We start from the raw sequence: 18,259 nt of genomic DNA on the forward strand, positions 1-18,259 counted from the left end.
TCGTTCAAATCCCCGAGCTCACGTTCAAAAAATGTCAGCTAAGAATATACGAATATATACGTAATATCTGCATGTAATGAAAGCGCATGACTCTGAAGACTCCCATAACAGCAAGCATTTTTTTAAATGGGTAACATCATATCATATCAGCTGTAAGGTTATCCTTTACATTCGAAGTGAGAGAGGGTTTTTCATTTGCCTGTAATTGCCATGTTAAGTTACTTAGTGCCACTTACAATACCCTGCTATACGTACTGAAGTCTTCCTCGACAGTTCATAGTAATGTGATGATGCGATGATGAAGAGCTCCACGAACAAAGCGCAGAGACGATAAAGCCAAGTAAGCCAATTAAATCTCGACCCAGCCTCATCGCACACAGCATAACCTTGAGACAGACTTTGTTATGCTGCCCTTCAAACCTGTCGCTTCTCGCCACATAACGGCAAACTGAAAAACTCTGAAGTCACTCAGATTTCCTGCCTAATTGCTCTCCCAATTTCTTAATGCCTGGCTTAGCACTGCATAGCATTTACGCCATTAACATGAACAGCAGCAGCACTCTGCTGAGCCTTATTAATTAAAGAGAGGGGGCATGGAAAGAGTATTGGCATGTCCTCAGTCACCAATGGCCAGAATAATGAGCTTCTACCCACCAAACAGAGGTCATTCTCCCTGGAGACGGACAAGTCAAAATCCTTGCAGCTGCCCTCGTTTGGCCTGAACACTGATGGGTGTACAGTGGCACTGAATACATTATATTTTACTCTCCTGCTGCTCAGATTTTAAAATCTGAGATGCTTCTATTTAAATTGAGGCTGCAGAGGAAATCAATTTGGGAGCATTTGTGTTGCTGCTGTTAATTGGATGTGCCATGGTGCTGTAATATACGTTCAGAGAGCTTTCCCAACTCGTTCCGTGTGGGATGTTTTTTTTCCAACTGTGTTTATGGATTACGCATGTGTTTCTGTGACGCTCTGCTCCTCGTCAGCACTCCAAGGTATGTTCATTAGTACAGTGGAGCTAATAATAACTGCTCTGAGCCTTGTGGGACACAGTAGCTCTTGTACACACAGCAACAAGAAAACTGAAAAACATGTTTATTCTCTATGGGAACCTTATATGGTACACAAGGAACTACCAAACGGAGTCCAAGGTTTGTTTGTTTATGTGAAAGTTTCTCTTTGAGGCGCTAAGAGGTTTTGCCACCTCCACTCCGTGGTGTGATTTTCAGCCAAGCTGTTACCCAGAATGAGAACAAATTACCCACACTGCAGTAATTCCTTTCTGTGTGGCTTATTCCTAAGATGTTTATATTGGCATCCAAATAAATGAGACTCCAAACACCCACAAGTTCAGCACTATCATTAGAGAAAACACTGTTAAATGACAAAAGTGCAGTTGACTGAGTGATGTGCCTTCATGTTTGTAGGCATCCATTAATCCCTACTGACCACACATATTGTGAGAGTATATTAAAGACCTAGAGCCATCTGCCCAAAATAAAGTTTTATATATTTTCACTGCAGATCAGAAATACATATCAACTTCAAACTGCTATCAGGCAATTGTAAAAAAGATTCAGATAAACCACTGCAGATGTATGTTTCAGTATCTGGTTTGCCTACATTAAAGGACTGACAAGTTGTTTTTTGTCAGCTACAATATGTATTTAGCATTTAGTGTGTATTAGTCATACTGACATGTGTTATGGTAAAAACAGGTTAACCTATAAAACAGTTTAACAGTGAATGAATGAATAAATTGAAATGTACATAAAAGTAGGGAATTACTATTATTATTTATATCAATAGCAATATATTTGTCCAATCTAATCCTGTAAGGTACTACAGGTACTGACGAATAAAGAAGAAAAGCTAATCTTTTCTCACTATACAAATACATGAACTTTGACGCAAAAAGTGTAGTTTCTCAGTGTCTTCTCTCCCCATGACAGCGAGAGCAGCAGGGTGTACTACAAAGCAAGATCACTGGCTTAGTGAGCCATGTAGACCTTAAAAGCCAGAGTTTCACCTGGCTGGATCACCATGGTAACTCAATACATAACCTAGTCCAAAACAGGTGATGTTCAGAGTTTCTGTTTGAAATGGGCTGGAACCTTTTTTTTAGTTTATTAACAGTAGGATTCGCAATAAATAAAGTGTGACATAGATTCCCTGCTTCGGTTTCAGCAGCACATACTGTGTGTTTTACATTGTCTCTGGAATTTCCATGTATTCAGCTGGTGACCCAGTAAGTGGATACATTTTTATGTTTGTCTTTTTAAATCTGCTGCTGAGCCTTCTTTTTTCATACTGCTGGAAAAGCAGCTAGAGCACAAATTAGAAACTACAAAAACATTTGCTGCGACGGAATATTAGGGGCACATTAGGGGAAAAGAATATTGTTGATCATTTTGAGAATAAATTTGAAGTTTCAAAGTCGAAAATGTATTTTGAGATGTGAAGATTGCCGTTACTGTTTCACAACAAACTGCCATGGCTGCTCTACCCTTTACAAAACCGTGTTTAAATGAGTTGGTGAAACAAACTGATCAGCCACCTTGTGATAAGACATACATATCTGTATTGCACCAGGATATCACCATTGATAACCTTTCATCTGTCCATTTCAAGCCATTCCCTTTTGTGATAATCCACTCGCCTGCATTTGTGTTTTTCTGCCTGACCACAAGCATCTTTTCAAAACCGATTCTGAAGTACGATTTCACTAACTCAGAGGGTCCAGCAACCGTGGCAGTTTGTCCTGAAACAACTGTAATCTCCATATTTTGACTTTTTTCTCAAAACTGAATTACGATTTTAATCTTGAAACTTCAAATTTATTCTCAAAACATTTATTTTTCTTAATGTGGCACTAATACTCCTTCCTAATTTGCAAGCTGTTGGATCAACAGGATAAATTTTACTTTGATCTGACAGCAAACTAAAGATTTTCACACGTGAGACAAAGTTGGAAATGAACACACTGAGTAACCTTTAATGTTTGTGTGTCTGCAGTCTTAATCTCTCATGTTAGAAACAAACAGCAGCACACCGAGCAGAAAATAAGTATAATAACTATTTATTTCACCTGCACTTGTAATGATCTAATCAAAAGGTTAAAGATTTTTTTTAGGAGTATTACTATCTTGTATTATTTTGCAGCAGCAGCATCGGATTTTACTGTTATTTTTCTAGATCTTTAGAGAGCTCTATCACCGGTTCTTCAGATGATGCATCTGAATGGAGCAAGCCCTTAATTCTTAAGTTTTATGCAGAAAAGTCGAACGATGTGTCTCACGCTCACAATTACGTGAGTGAGCACAGTCTCTGAATCAAAAAAGCCTGAGTTAACAAAGAATGATGATAGTCACAAACGTGGTACTCATCGTCAATTAAACTTTGATCATAACAGAGACAATAACAATAATAAACAATAAAATAACAGAGAATAAATGTATGACACATGAATAATCCTAAATGTATTGGTATGTGTGCGTAAATTGTTTCTTTAGTTATACATTTCTCCATCTCTTAATTTTATTTAATCATTTATTTATCTCCCAGCAAAACAGCTTTGGTTGACACACTGTTGCAATAAGAATTGTTTTTTAAGCAAAATTTCATGCGTGCCTGTGTGTCCACACGATTTCAATTACAGACAATCGAGACACGCAGCCATATAACTCAGTTCCGCTCTACTGCAATGGGAAACTGTTGTCATGAATATTTTATCTCTGGATGTGGTGAAAGCAAAGCAGACGTCAAGCTGCTGAGCAGCTACACAACTCAAATCTCTTTATACTTGTCTTGCTTCCAGTCTGTACCTCTCTCCAGCTAGCATCAATCACAACGCCAAACAGAAGCCTCGACTTGACTGCTAAACACATTCTTTCAGCCACGGTGATTAGTGACAAGTCAAACAAAAAATATCCTCGGCATATAATTGGGGAGCCGTGAAAACAAAGTGACGCTGTCAGAGGCAAAACTGTTGACCACTGGGACATGTGACATTAAATGTAAAATGAAATTATTAGTTACGCTTAAGCAGCCGTCTGAAAAGACAGCAGTTCAGACTAAGGAAGGAGAAAGTCATGCTTTTGCTGCCTATATCTCCTAAACACCATCCAGCAGCTTTCCATCAATTTCAATTGCAAGGAATAAGAGCTGTGAGTGTTTATGGAGATGTTTAATATATCATAAAGAAAGAGTCATCTGCTAACGTCTGTTCATTACCATGTTAATATAACAATGTCTACAATTAACCCCGCCCCCTTGAAACTGAAACCTGAATGCAAAGTAACAGTAGCTAATTAACCAAACAGATCATTGCTTGGAGAGGCCTTAGAGGAAACTGTATGAAGTCATTTAAGCATTAATTTTATCCACTAAGAAGACACCTCTACTATTAAAGGGGAGCTTTAACAATTAGAAGCAACATTTAAAAAGTTTAGGGGTTATATTTTCCACATGATCACATGCTTATGGGGCCTGAGAAATGCCCTGAGCATGCTAATTAAGACAGAAGTGTGGCTGACCTTCACCACCTGAGCAGCACTGGGCATTAATTCCTGCAGACATGCACATTCTTCAAGCATCTTCTTCAAAAATACAGAATTAATTGCTCCTTCATTGTAATTGAAGCTTTCAATCAAAATAGGAAGAAATTAAGATAAAAAGCTACAGAAACAGGACAATTACCTTATGGAGCACTTGGCTTTTTCCCTTTGTTTTCCTTGTCTAAAGAACCGAGCTGGAATGCAGCTTACTACGGGCAACAAATTACAATGTGACAGCATGAAACTGCTCAGCGTCATGCCTCATAATCATTGACTTATTCATCAGCTGACAAGTGAAATCACAGACTCCTAACTCTCTCCAACACACTTAACTTTTGTTGTGAGAGTAAGCCATGTTAGCTGTCATTCATTTTTTAAATATGGAAAGTGGACCATGAGTGTTCATGTCTCACTCATAGTCCATCCAAATGTTTACGCATGTGAAAGAAAGAAAGTTAATGCAATAGCATTAGCATTAACTTTTCTTCAAGTTACATATCATTGATATGAGGAACTTTGGTTTATTAGTGTGTCAGTGACATCTTTCATTCATTCACTAGAGTATGGGTGTGTAGTGATATTAAACATGTGACCCAATATCAGCTGTTCAGGAAACTTGTGGGTGAAGCAAGAAGACAAAACTAAATAAACTGACTATCTGCTAATATTTATACTAATTTTACTTTTGAAATGTAAATTTTAAAGGAGTTCCAACTCATTCTAATGCCTAATGCACTGACAAGCACAGGACCTTTTACAGAGTTGTCATTGATTTACAGTCTGCAGCGACAGAATCAACAAAATAGCTGATTATAAAATCTGGTGTCACTTTTCCCACAGTGTTCATCCATTCTACTTAACTTCATATCATTTTAGATACTTCATATCACACTAAGGTGTTTATCAGAGCTGCCTGAGGCCACTAGTTCATGTTGTCCTCCCATCCAAGCAGCAGAAGGCACATTATTCTATTTAAAGTGTGAAAGGCTGTGTTTCCACATAATTAATTTCCGACAAGAAATTGTACTGGCAACTGAAAAATTCTGGTTCACTGAAAGGGATAACCCTAGGAGTTCTTAAAAGTGCCTTAGCAAGGTCTGGGTCACACGGAGCGTGAAATACAGCTTTTATTCTCATTCAGTTGTGAAATTCGCTGCACGGGCGAACATCACTCTTTCCAAAAATATCTCCTCATTTGATACTTGACTTCAGCTAATATTTTGGCATATTTCTTTTCCTCGGTCTTTAATTTTCGGTAGATCTGGAAGCGGTGAAGGCCACAGCACATGATTCACACCATTTTCACATTTATCAAACTATTCACCATGCCTCTGTGCCCTTCTCCAGTTATGTTTTGCCATTGATCTGTCACCTGTGTGGCTAAATATGAATGAAAGAGAATTAAATCATCTGGATTTTATCCAGGTATGCAACACTTTAAAATGTCAAGAGTACATGAGGGCGTGTGGTTTAGCATCAGCACTTACTTGGACACCAGAGAGAAGGCTTCAGCACATACAGCTGGACATGGCACCAGCTTGATCATCACGTGTTCGGCAGCAGCTTGGAAATGCGCCCGCGTAACCTTGTCGAGCACCGAGGCCAACGTGGCCACATCGCCAGCTTTTGTGCTGGGATCTCCGCCCGCTGTGTCCAAGATGTTTCCCCCATGCACCACAAGTATTAGCACATGGGTCTTACATTTTCTCTGCAAGGGTGTTGAAAAGGGACATGTTAAACAAGGGAGTGAAAGGGAGAGAAAAAATAAGGGCAACATTTTGTGAAAGGGATGAGTACTCCTCCATGTTATTGGCTACTAGTGAACAGAGGCTGTTTTGTAATGGTCCTACCTCTGTATCGTCCACTCCTTCAATGCTGCTCTGAGGGGCACAGCGTGGGCCTCCCAGCTGGTACAGACCCTCTGTATTGCATGAGTAAAGTATAGGGGCAGGAAGTAGCAGCAAGGGAGAACGAAGGAAGGAAGAGAGACAGAGAAAAGGAAAGAATGGGTCACGGCAGGAGATACTTTAGCCAGACACACTAATAACAAAAGCATAAATGGATATTGATTAGTGAATATGGTCAACATTACGAAAGCCTCTTCATCTCTCTCTATTTCGACTTCAAACTGTGCAGTGGTTCAATATGCCCTGAGGCTCAAATAAAACAAGCATGAGATTCAGAGATCAGTACCAAACAGCAAACAGTAGTTTTTTCTGTGGCAGCATCTACAGCAAAGCATCACGTGAGACGCAGAAAGAAAGATGAGGGCACAGTTTGCGTTTTGTTTTTTTAATATCCACCAGTATCTCTCCCTCCCTTTTGAAGGTGCAGCATTTCTTTGGAACCTGGCCAAACTCATTACCCTCTCCGGAAGCCTCTGCATGCTGTGTCATCCTATTCCTGAGCTCTCTCCTGTCTCTCTATTTTCTCTCTCCCGGCTTAAGGCCCAGCTCTGTGCTCTGCTCGCTCACTCGCTCGTTGTTTATTTGGCCCCCTCGTCTGGGACTGACTGTCACGGGAGGCTCACAGACTCATGCACCGTCGGCTTCCTTCTACCCAGTTCCCAGCCCACAGCTTGCCTCCAACTGCCTGCTTGTCTAGAACAGATCAGCACACACAGGGGACTTAGCATACTGCACTATTTTAGTCACAAAGTAACAGGAAATCAATGGAGTAAGTTTTTTGGTTTTTTTTACTGAAATAGGAAAGTAGGGTAGAAAAGTTCTTCCAAAAACCTTGAAATATTTTAGCGTGCAAACACTGCCGAAGAGCAAAATGTTGTGGAAATTGACAGCAAATACAAAACCTCAGCTGCTTGACAAGATGATGGCTGTATCTACTTTTTGATTATTCATTAATGTGTCAAACATGAGGCCACTGATATAACAACAGGTGAAGAGTGAAGAACAGTCTGGATTCAAACCGAGAACTTTCTTGCTTTATTGTCTGCACAAAATAATTAAAATAAGAAGTAACTGTTGACTTTTCAGTTTCCCCAACCATTAGCACCATTAGCATGTCAAACAAGCACATAAAGCTACCGACACAATTCTCAACAGCTTTTGTCTTTATTTAAATCCATCATTTTAAGCTTTGAAAAACTGTTTTGTTTTCAAGACATGCATGTGTCTTAATAAAATTATGAACACCATTTAATTAATGGAACTATTTAACATATTACTGTGAAAGCTGGTTGAAGTCCGGACGGAGACACAAATTGAGGCTGTGTCAAGAAGGGGATCCAGAATGAAACTCTGCCAGGTCAAACATTTGGCCTGGCATTTGGCCCTATGGCAAGGGAGTGACTCACAAACTGACATGAATAAACCAAAACCAAACTTTTATTACACAGAAAGAAGTAATCACAAATAGTACAAAAAGTCCAGAACATACATTTTAAATTCTCAACAAATACAATCACAAATACAGAGGAGGGGATATTACCAGAGAGCCAGACACCAGGAAAACTGATGCTATAAACACAACAAGGACTAATTGGGGGAGTGGAAATACCTGGGATACAAGAACCAGCAAAAAACTAATCAAGGACAATGAGAGGTAAAAATGAAAAGCAGACAAAAAATTCTCAGAAACAGCCAGAAAACTCAAAATAACCCAAAAACCTACAAACCATAACAATTATGCTTGATAGACGCAGACCAGAAATCTTCTGGTTTAAACCTGTTTTGGTTCGCTTGAGAGAAATGATGGAAAAACTTTAAGAGTAATGACTCACAAAAAGCTCTACACTCACTTTCAGCAAATAAAACCTGAAGACATCTTAAGGTGAAACCACTCGAAAAATCTGACCATAGACACACTAACAGAATCACTTGGAACAGTGTGCGAGAAATGAAAATCTTGAGTGAAACCTGGAGAAATTGGAGCAGTACCAAAAAGCGGAAAGCTGAAATAGGTTTCATTATATGTTCGCAGAATAATATCACTGTGGCTGAATGAGTGACATAAGATTAATTTGGCTTGGGGAAAAGGAAATGTTGCAGTGACATCCAAAGCAGTTTAGATTTTTGATGTCCTAAAGAGAATAAAGCCAGTGGATCCTGATTCTCTCATATCATTTACTGATTAAACTAGATAGGACAATGACATTGCATCCAAAAAATGCCAGTATAAATAAAACCTACATCTGAAACATGAAAAATGACCTGGCTGCCAATGGGCAGCAAACAGCTGCATTCAGCAGGTTGTAAAGAGAAAGACGAAGGAAAGATCAGAGCTTCACTCCTCACCTCGTCATTTGTGAAAACAGCACACATGCTGCGCTCCTCCTGGCTTCAACATTAAGTGAGGCATTTGTCTGATATGGGTGCAAACTGGCAAAATCATGTTTCTGTTGGCGCAGCTCAGTGGTATAAACTTGCCTTCCTGTGGCTAAAGCTAAACCATTTTCTTCCATCTACAGCAGACTTTTTTGCTGCGGGGGTGGGGGGATTCTTACCATCTGCGTTTCTTTTTCATTTTCTTGTGTTTCTTCTCTCAGACGTCTGAGTCCCCCCGGTCAATATGGGCTTTATGAAGCACATATTGATCTAACCTAGAAAGCACCCAGTGGGAAGTTGACAGTGCCCTAGTTCAGTGGCATCGTGGCCATTTCCAGTGGCTCTAAGCCCAGGCAGGCACACACTAACAGCAGGCGAACAGAGTGCGTCAATGCATCTGTTGTCATACTGAGATATTTCATAAGTTATCTATGAGAGACGGAAAGGAAAATTGAGGGTTGCGAAGATGAGAACAGCTCTACAGAAAAAATCTCCAAGAGCTGAAAGTGAAAGGTTGAAAATAGTGACATATTGATCTCTGTCAGGATGCCCCTTGTGTGTCATTCTGTCAGTGTAACTATGATTTAAAATGTCATTGTCTATAAAATGGTGGCTTCTTTTTGTCTCATTTATCACCTTGGATTTAGCAGATGGAAGGAAAACAAAAGCAGCAGGATGAGACTAACTTCCAGACAACAGAGTTATAGCTTCCCCAGGGTCTATGAAAATGGCAAAACGCACTCAAAGTTTCCTGTCTGCTGGAGTGTGATTCAATTCATTAGAGTTCCAGTATCATGGTGAATTATCTGTGTTCCTGCAAAGACGCGAACAGAAAACAGCAGCATTTTTCCTTCCCATCTTTGATTGAACAAGATACACTATAGACTCAAGAAGCAAGACAAAATGTGTGATACAGAGCAAAGCTGCATGATGTACTAAACAGGTGTGGGAGAATAATCCACAAAGAGTGTATTAAAAAACAAACATTTAACTTAAACTTGCAAGTGCATTTTCAACATAAAACCTACACTGACGTATTATGACTGCATAGAATCTTTAGGGTGAATGTTGCAGGCGGTATAACGTTCGGCACAGCATCGCTAGACTCTTTCACGTCTCTGTCACATATTCTCACTGTGAACCTGCCCTCACCTGTGAAGAGAATGGGTTCCATGTTGCACACCTGCCAGGTCTGGTGTTCTCTAGCGAATGCCAATCGAGCTGGATGATACATGGCTGTGTGAGCAGTCCGACTAAACTGATTCTAGCCGTTTAGTCAGAAAGATGGACATGAATAGCTGAGTGGAGGTCATGTTGGGGTGGCTGTAGCGTAGAGCAGGTCACCTACTAACTGGAAGGTTGGTGGTTTAATCCCTGTCTGCTCCAGTCTGCATGCCAAATATCATTGGGTGACCCCATGTGATGCATCCATTGTAGTATGAATGTGTGTGAATGTTAAATGGGTGAATGAGGCAGTTGTCTAAAGCGCTTTGAGTACTCAGAGTAGAAAAGCAGTATATGAGAACTAGTCCTTTAACCATTTATCATGTTGTAGGCCTCCGTCAGTGCTCCTCCTGTTTCCCCTCACATAAAGGAGCTGATTGCTGGTGCCCTTCTACGGCCTTGTCCAGCTCATCTCATGTAATATTTCTTCGAAACTCTTGAAACTGTGCTGGGAGACACAGCTGAACCTCTTGCAACGTCACGTATGAATGTGCCATCCTGGAAAAGCTAGAGTACCTGTGCGACCTGAATGAACTGCATGTACCATCTCATACTACCAGTAGCTACAAGAACACTAGCAGAAAAAACACCTGTAGCCCAAAACCTATAAAATCCTGCCCTTCATGGGCGCCTATCTTGTTGCTTCTCCCTGTTATCACTTTCATTTGCACCAGAGCAGCAGAAACCGATTCGTCCTTCGGTGATCTGGGTCAGTCTTCCTAAGTTTAAATGACTTTGTGTTCTACTGCGATGGTCGAACGTTCCCTGGACTTTTGAGGAGTGTGATTATTTGAAAATGAATAAAAATGATACATAAAAATGTCAGATGTCAAATATGAAAATGTAAATTGAAAAGCTTGATGGAAGGGTATTTTTTCTGAAAAAAAAAAAGCTCTTAAATAAAGAATACCATCCAGAGAAGCTGTGCTGCTGGTTGGTGGCATTTATTTGTTATCCCTGGAGTTGGTTGTGTGCCTCACAAGATACAGATTTCAACTTATTCAGGATGCAGCTGCTCAAATTCTACCCAAGATTTGAAGAAAAAAAAGGATCATGTCACTCCAGTTACTCCATAACCTCTGCTGGCTATGAACTGCTTTCAGAAAACATTTTAGGATTTTCCTCCTGGTAGATAAAGCTTTTAATATCTTTCTTTCTCTCAGTCTACATTGTTAATAGACCCCTCAGGTCACAAGATGTTTCTCTCCTTCACAGATCCAAATCATTTCAACATTTTTTTGTGGCAAAATTTAAGCTGCTGAGAGAGACATTTATATACATGAGGCAAATAAATCATGCGTAATTTTGTAAGTCCTCACTATGTGTTTATTTGGATGAATGCTGTCTCGTAACTGGATAAACAAGCCCCTCTGACCTCTGGCACAGTATAGGCATGCTAACAAACTCAGCCATCTGTTCAGCGCCGCTGGCATCAGGGTCTGCTTTGTTGCCCTACTGAGAAAATTACTCGAGGGGACCCCACCAGTCCTGCTGCATGACAAACCTGCTGACCGCACACATCAGCATACACACGCACACATCCCATACGACTGTGCAGTTTATATACACTGACTGCAACCATCAAATGCACTCACAATCTGTGCCTAACAATCCCAGCTGCTCCCAATCTACATGACATGGCTGCTGTACAGCAACACACGCTAAGGCAGAAATCTACAGCACACAGAAGTGAGGACGGAGAGGCAACTTAGTACTCACAACAAAACCCAAGCGTAGGAGACTTTGAATTCTTGGAATATAATCTACTTATTATTCTGCTTAGAATTTGCATTTGTATTATTCTGCCAAATCCAAAGGAAAAAAAGTTTACAAATATACCCAGAAATATATCGAAATATGCTGATAATGAGCAGCATTGAAGACCAGTAAACAAGTCCACGACTAGTGGGACAAATTTAAGTACTATGTGTACTTTAGGCATGTGCATATACACTGGATCCATAAGTATTTGATCAATGACACTTTCTGCCTCTGTACGTTACCACAGTGGACTTTCTAGTACAGGGTTGGACTCCCTTTACATTCAGAACTGCCTTAATTTTTCATGGTATGGATTCAATAAAGTGCTGGAAACATTCCTCAGAGATTTTAGTTCATACTGACATGACAGCACCATACAGTTACTGCAGATTTGTCAGCTGCATATCCCAAAAGTTCCCCATTGGATTCTGATCTGGTGACTGTGGAGACCATTTTAGTACAGTGGACTCACCATCATGTGAATTGGTGCACTATCCTGCTTGAAGCAGCCATCAAAATATGGCACGGTGGTCATAAAGAGATGAATGTGGTCAGCAACAATACTCAGGTAGGCTGTGCTGTTTAAACAATGCTTAGTTAGTACTAAAGGGCCCAAAGTGTGCCAAGAAAATATCCCCACACTATTACACCATCAGCAGCCTGAGCCATTAATACAAAGCAGAAAGGATACATGCTTTCATGTTATTTATGCCAAATTCTGACCCTGAGAGCTGTGCAGATTTGGAGCTGACAGCAGCCATGTGACGCTATCCAGACGAATATTTCCATTTCCTTGTTAACTGTTAAAACATGCATACAGTCTTACAATGATGCTCAGGGTAACAGCAACAAAAAATAACTTTATTGTTCACAAAACTCAATATACTGTATGCTGTACTCTATTTTTTTCATACACTGTTAAGCTCTTATTTTCTTGGAATGTTAAGTGGCAGAAACGAATGCAGCTACATGCCACATAAACATTTATGGCAACACCCAATTAACATTTCTAAGCAGTAGAAATCTATGTGGAGCTGAGTGACAGATGTGGTGTACTGCTTGGGTTTCTTCCTCCTTCCTATTTCATATCTTCGTTCTCGCTCCTGCTCGCTCTTCCTTTTACCCCCCTCTCCTTCCCCCCTCGTGGGGCTCCAGGCTGCGACAGTGTTGTCTGCGTGTGATTATCTGTTCCCCATGTGCGATCGCACAGCCTTTCTTGCTTCATATCCTGTCAGACAAGCATGCTCATATGCACACATCTGCACACATACAGATAAACAATTTTCACAGGCGTGAAAGTACAAATAGACACAGAAATGGAGACACAAAGGTGCCTTTGTTAACAAAAGCATTATAACAACTGAATGCCTTTAGAAAGATAGATAGATAGATAGATAGATAGATAGATAGATAGATAGATAGATAGATAGATAGATAGATAGATAGATAGATAGATAGATAGATAGATAGATAGATAGATAGAACTTTATTAATCCCTCGGGTGGGTTCCTCTGGGAAATTCGATTTCCAAAAAGCACAGCACCGACAGAAGTTTCAGAGTTACAGAATATTATATATATATATATATATATATATATATATATATATATATATATATACACACACACACACACACACACACACACATATATATAAATACAGAGACAATATAAATAAAATATACGAAGGGGATAAATAGAATAAATAGGAATAAAAAATAAAAATACAAGTGAATGAATTGCACATTTCAAGTATTGAGTCTATTGCACTGTTGACTATTTACAAAAGTATTGCACAAAAAGGTATTGTACAGTGAGGTGAAGAGGCACTACAGCTTAGTTGTTCCCCCCTCCTTTGTCCTCCTGTCTCCCCCCCCTCTCCCCTCCAGAGAGGAGTTAAACAGTTTGATGGCGTGTGGGACAAAGGAGTTTTTAAGTCTGTTAGTTCTTGTCTTGGGGAGAAGCAACCTGTCACTGAACAGACTCTTCTGATTGTTTGTGGCCGTGTGCAGAGGATGCCCAGCATTGTTCATAATGTCCATCAGTTTCTTTAGTGTCCTTTTCTCTGCCACTGTCACCAGAGTGTCCAGCTTCATGCCGACCACAGAGCTAGCCCTCCTGATCAGTTTCTCCAGCCTGGATGAGTCCCTCTTTGCTGTGCTGCTCCCCCAGCACACCTTGCATAGAAAAGTACTCCAGCAACCACCGACTGGTAAAACATCCTCAGGAGCTTCCTGCAGATGTTAAAAGACCTCAGCCTCCTGAGGAAGTACAGTCGGCTTTGGGCTTTTTTATACAGGTGCTCTGTGTTGCATGACCAGTCCAGTTTATTGTCCACCCACAGCCCGAGGTACTTGTACTTGTTGACCACCTCCACCTCCTCCCCCTCTATCTGAACCGGCAGTGGACCTGCTCTAGACCTCCCGAAGTCCACAACCAGTTCCTTAGTCTTTGAGGTGTTGAGTTGCAGGTGGTTTGTGTGACTCCATGCGACAAAGTTCCTCACCAGACTTCTGTACTCCTCTTCCTGATCATCCCAGATACACCCCATGATGGCCGTGTCGTCTGCAAACTTCTGAATGTGGCATAATTCAGAGTTGTAGCAGAAGTCAGAGGTGTACAGGGTGAAGAGAAGAGGGGACAGCACAGTTCCCTGTGGTGCTCCTGTGCTGCTGACCACTGTGTCAGACGTGATGTCCTTCAGCCTGACGTACTGTGGTCTGTCGGTGAGGTAGTCGGAGATCCAAGCCACCAGGCAGGGGTCCACCTCCATCCTGTTCAGTTTTTCCTGAAGCATACAGGGCCGGATGGTATTAAAGGCACTGGAAAAGTCAAGAAACAGGATCCTGACCGTGCCTTTTCCCCCATCCAGGTGTGAGTGGGCTCTGTGTAGGAGGTACAGGATGGCATCCTCCACTCCGACACCCGCCTTGTATGCAAACTGTAGTGGGTCCTGGGCATGTTGTACCTGTGGTCGGAGGAGGTTGAGGAAGAGCCGCTCTAGAGTCTTCATAAGATGTGACGTCAGTGCCACCGGTCGGAAGTCATTCAGCTCATTGGGCCGGTTCTTTTTGGGGACCGGGACGATGCAGGATGTCTTCCATAGGGCGGGCACTCTCCCCAGTCGCAGACTGAGGTTGAAGACTCGTTGTAGCGGCTCCCCAAGTTCAGCAGCACACGCCTTTAGCATCCTAGGACACACCTTGTCTGGGCCTGCTGCCTTTCTGGGGCGAAGCTTCCTCAGTTGTCTCCTGACCTGATCCACTGTGACACTGGGAGATGTTTGGGAGGAGGGGAGGGGGGGAGATGTCTTGCTGCTGAGAGAGAGCTTGGAGGAGGGGGGTGTCATGGTGTCAGGAAGGGGGGGAAGCGAGGGAGGTAGGAGAGTGGGGAGAGGACTCTGTAGTAAAGGTGAGGGTGAGGGTGGGGGGGTTGTGGGCTGGTCAAACCTGTTGAAGAAGTTGTTGAGTTCGTTTGCCTTCTCCACAGTCCCCCCCACTGTGCCTTTCTTTAAACATTGTAGAGATGAGGCTCTGGCTCATTAGCCACCTAGATCACCTCCTGTTTGTCTACAAAGCCCTCTCCATGGTCCGGCTCCATCTTACATGCCCAACATCTTATACTCTACTTCCAGGTCCCTCCGGTCAGCTGATTGGACCACAGTCAGAAGCATCCAATCTAGATTTAAACTCAGAGGAGACTGTGGGTTCTCAGCATTCCCCTCACATTCAAACCTACCCATTTTCCACCGAGTCTTTAAAACTAAACTTAAAATGTATTTTTATTCATTGGCATTTGAGTCTTTCTGAATTTGCTCATGTACATTTATTTGCCACAACTGTATATGTTTAGCACCTACTGGCACTTTTATTATTTTTACTTAATTCTCATCTGTTCTCTTGTTTTTATCCATTCTGCCTGTTGAACAGCACTTTGATCAACGTGTGTTGTTTTTAAATGTGCTTTATAAATAATTTCGAGGTTGAGAATATTAAATTGCTAAAACCTTCAACTGCTAAAGAGCCACAATTTTATCCTGCAGCACAACTGTCTCCATTAAACTAAAAGACTATTTTTTTCTGACATGAATAGACGTAAACCCAGCTTTGTAACTAACAAATATGCAGCTTTGAGATTTGGTTTTTTTTCCCCAAGCTAGAGGAAATAGCAAGGACAGACAAGACCGAGCACTCAGCCATTCGCCTGATAAATAAAACGGCGTTTCTTGTCATCTCATTCCTGACATGCGTAAACTAGTGGACCATATTCGTCCAGGACGACCACACAGACTGTTCACATATGTAAAGAAACCAACATGTGTCTATTATAAGGTCAGCCAGGAGATCTGTGTCAGGTGGCTAATTTGTGCAATTTCTGAGCTGGTCAGTAGCAAACAAACCATTTTTACTTTGACATGGGTAACTACTTTGTGGGATAAGTTCATTATTTTTGTCCAATTAATTATGTTGGTCCAATGACTGATAATACCAAAGTTTTTTTTTCTTTAAGATCAGAGATTGTATTATAAATATCTCACTCCTGCATCTTTTTTTTTATTTGTTTCATTATTCTACAGTAATTGCTTTTGTCTTCCCAGTGTCTATGCTTCTGTTTGCAATTTTGTTTTCAGAGAAAGACAAAAACATTAATTTAATGGGAATTAAAGCAAGAGTGACATTGTGCCTATCCAAGCATCGTGTGTTAAAAATGACTGCGGGGATGCATGGGTAGAATACAGATGAGCCTCAGACCTTAAATTTATGTTTTCTGTCTCACTCTGTGTGTTTTCTGAATGGAGCTCCGGGGTGCATTCACAAAAGAGAGCCGTGGTGCTCCACAGAAAACAGAAAATCATTCTCCCATTCAATATATTTCTCTCCAGGTCACTTGGTGTGGAATTATATTTCCACCATATATTATGTAGCCAGAGAAACATCATCTGTGGTTGGTTATTTGGTAGGGCTTATCACTTAGTCATCTCTACCAAAGTGTTTGATGTTGCAATTTCAGATAATGTTATCCCAGCTTGGCACCGCACGCCAAGAAAGCAGCCAAGTCGGAGTCAGTCACTTTTGTTTATCAAGCAGCCCATATTTTTCAAAAAAAGATCACTTATGTAATGTGGCTATTTCAGGTCTGACTGTATTATATCGTATTAGTCAGTCAAAGAAGTGGAAAAGCACAGGAATGAAAGGAGCACAGCATAAATATACAGATAATAATCTTTGCATAGTAAACAGATGGGAAGTATGAAAGATGCTGGAGCGGTGGCTGATGTGAGATCGCAGCATCTTACCGAGCAGAGATAAAGAAAGAGTGCAGAGGAGAATAAGGGGCAGTTGTGCTCCAGGCATTCCTCTCTGTCGCTGAGGTTTTCATCACTGTAAGTCACCTCTACTGCAAGAGAAAGTGTTTATAGGAGCCAGTGGCTTGTGGAGTAATGAAAGTAGAAAGAAAAGAGAGGGAATAAAAGAACATGATGAGGCTTATGGAATGAATGGGCATAGAAACTGTGGAGAAATATAAGACGGAAAGAGCCAGCTATGTTTCTGAGAAAACAGAAACCGATGGAGATTAAAGGGCAGTGGATGTCAGCTCAACTGCTAAAAAGACTGACTGACAATAGTCCAGCTGCAGAACTTTATGTTTTCCTGATTATCACAGATTTTAATTGATAATAAAAATCCCACAGGAAACAAACCACAACACAGCAATGTGATTCAGCCTTCTTCTTAGTTTTTATTAAAAACCACTGACAGTAAATCACCAGCAATGAGGTGATTAAACAAATGGGCAGCTGTAGCAGCTGCGGTTCTTAGTGACTCATTTACCTGGTATGAGTGTTGATAATTACAGCACAGTAAATCTTCCACAGAAGACAATTTGGACATGTTTACATGTTTTTGAAGGATTGATTTGGATGTGCTGATGCCCAAATGCATCAGATTTTTAAACACTTAATCCACAAAAACACTTGTAATGTAGCTGGCACCCAACACTTTTCCCCCAATACCTTGGATTTTTATACTCTCCTCACTAATTGCTTTGGTTCATCCAACTGTGCTTCACAACTTTGTTTTGGTTCACTCTCTCTGCTCTCCTCGGCATCATTTATGGCAATTCAATTCAATTAAAATCTCAGTGAACAAGTTGCACAGAAAACAAACACAGAAACTATGACCACTTAAAAATCAAAGAATATTATTTAGGAGAGGATGCAAAAACAAAACCCTTTAAAACTGCATTCTTTTCCCAAGTAGCCATACAAGTTATGTGGCCTAGTCATGTTGATTTCAATGACTTGCATGTTTCATTTTCCTGCCCTTGTGAAGTGCGTTGTAATAAAGATACTGATAAAGGCTTTGTCTTATAGAGATATTACTCCAAATGTCACCTACTGATTCTTAACAAGTTAAATTAAAAACATTTTTCA

The 18,259-nt window shown here is 40.9% G+C and overlaps 1 protein-coding gene across 3 annotated transcripts in view; it reads right to left on the reverse strand.

Annotated features, from left to right (window-relative positions):
• The window catches only part of pitpnm3 (PITPNM family member 3), a 110,870-nt gene that overhangs the window by 43,270 nt on the left and 49,341 nt on the right, over positions 1-18,259 (reverse strand). For all 3 annotated transcript variants that reach the window (XM_085430433.1, XM_085430431.1, XM_085430432.1), the window contains exons 4-5: positions 6,410-6,480; positions 6,047-6,267 (exon numbers count right to left, since the gene is read on the reverse strand). In XM_085430433.1, the coding sequence (XP_085286559.1) occupies positions 6,047-6,267; positions 6,410-6,480 (292 nt within the window). The remainder of the gene's footprint in view (positions 1-6,046; positions 6,268-6,409; positions 6,481-18,259) is intronic.

The sequence above is a fragment of the Copadichromis virginalis genome, linkage group LG14 (genome assembly GCF_057382275.1).
Source record: "Copadichromis virginalis isolate Kocher_CV1m ecotype Utaka linkage group LG14, C_Virginalis_male_GT1.1, whole genome shotgun sequence".
Classification (NCBI taxonomy): Eukaryota; Metazoa; Chordata; class Actinopteri; order Cichliformes; family Cichlidae; genus Copadichromis; species Copadichromis virginalis.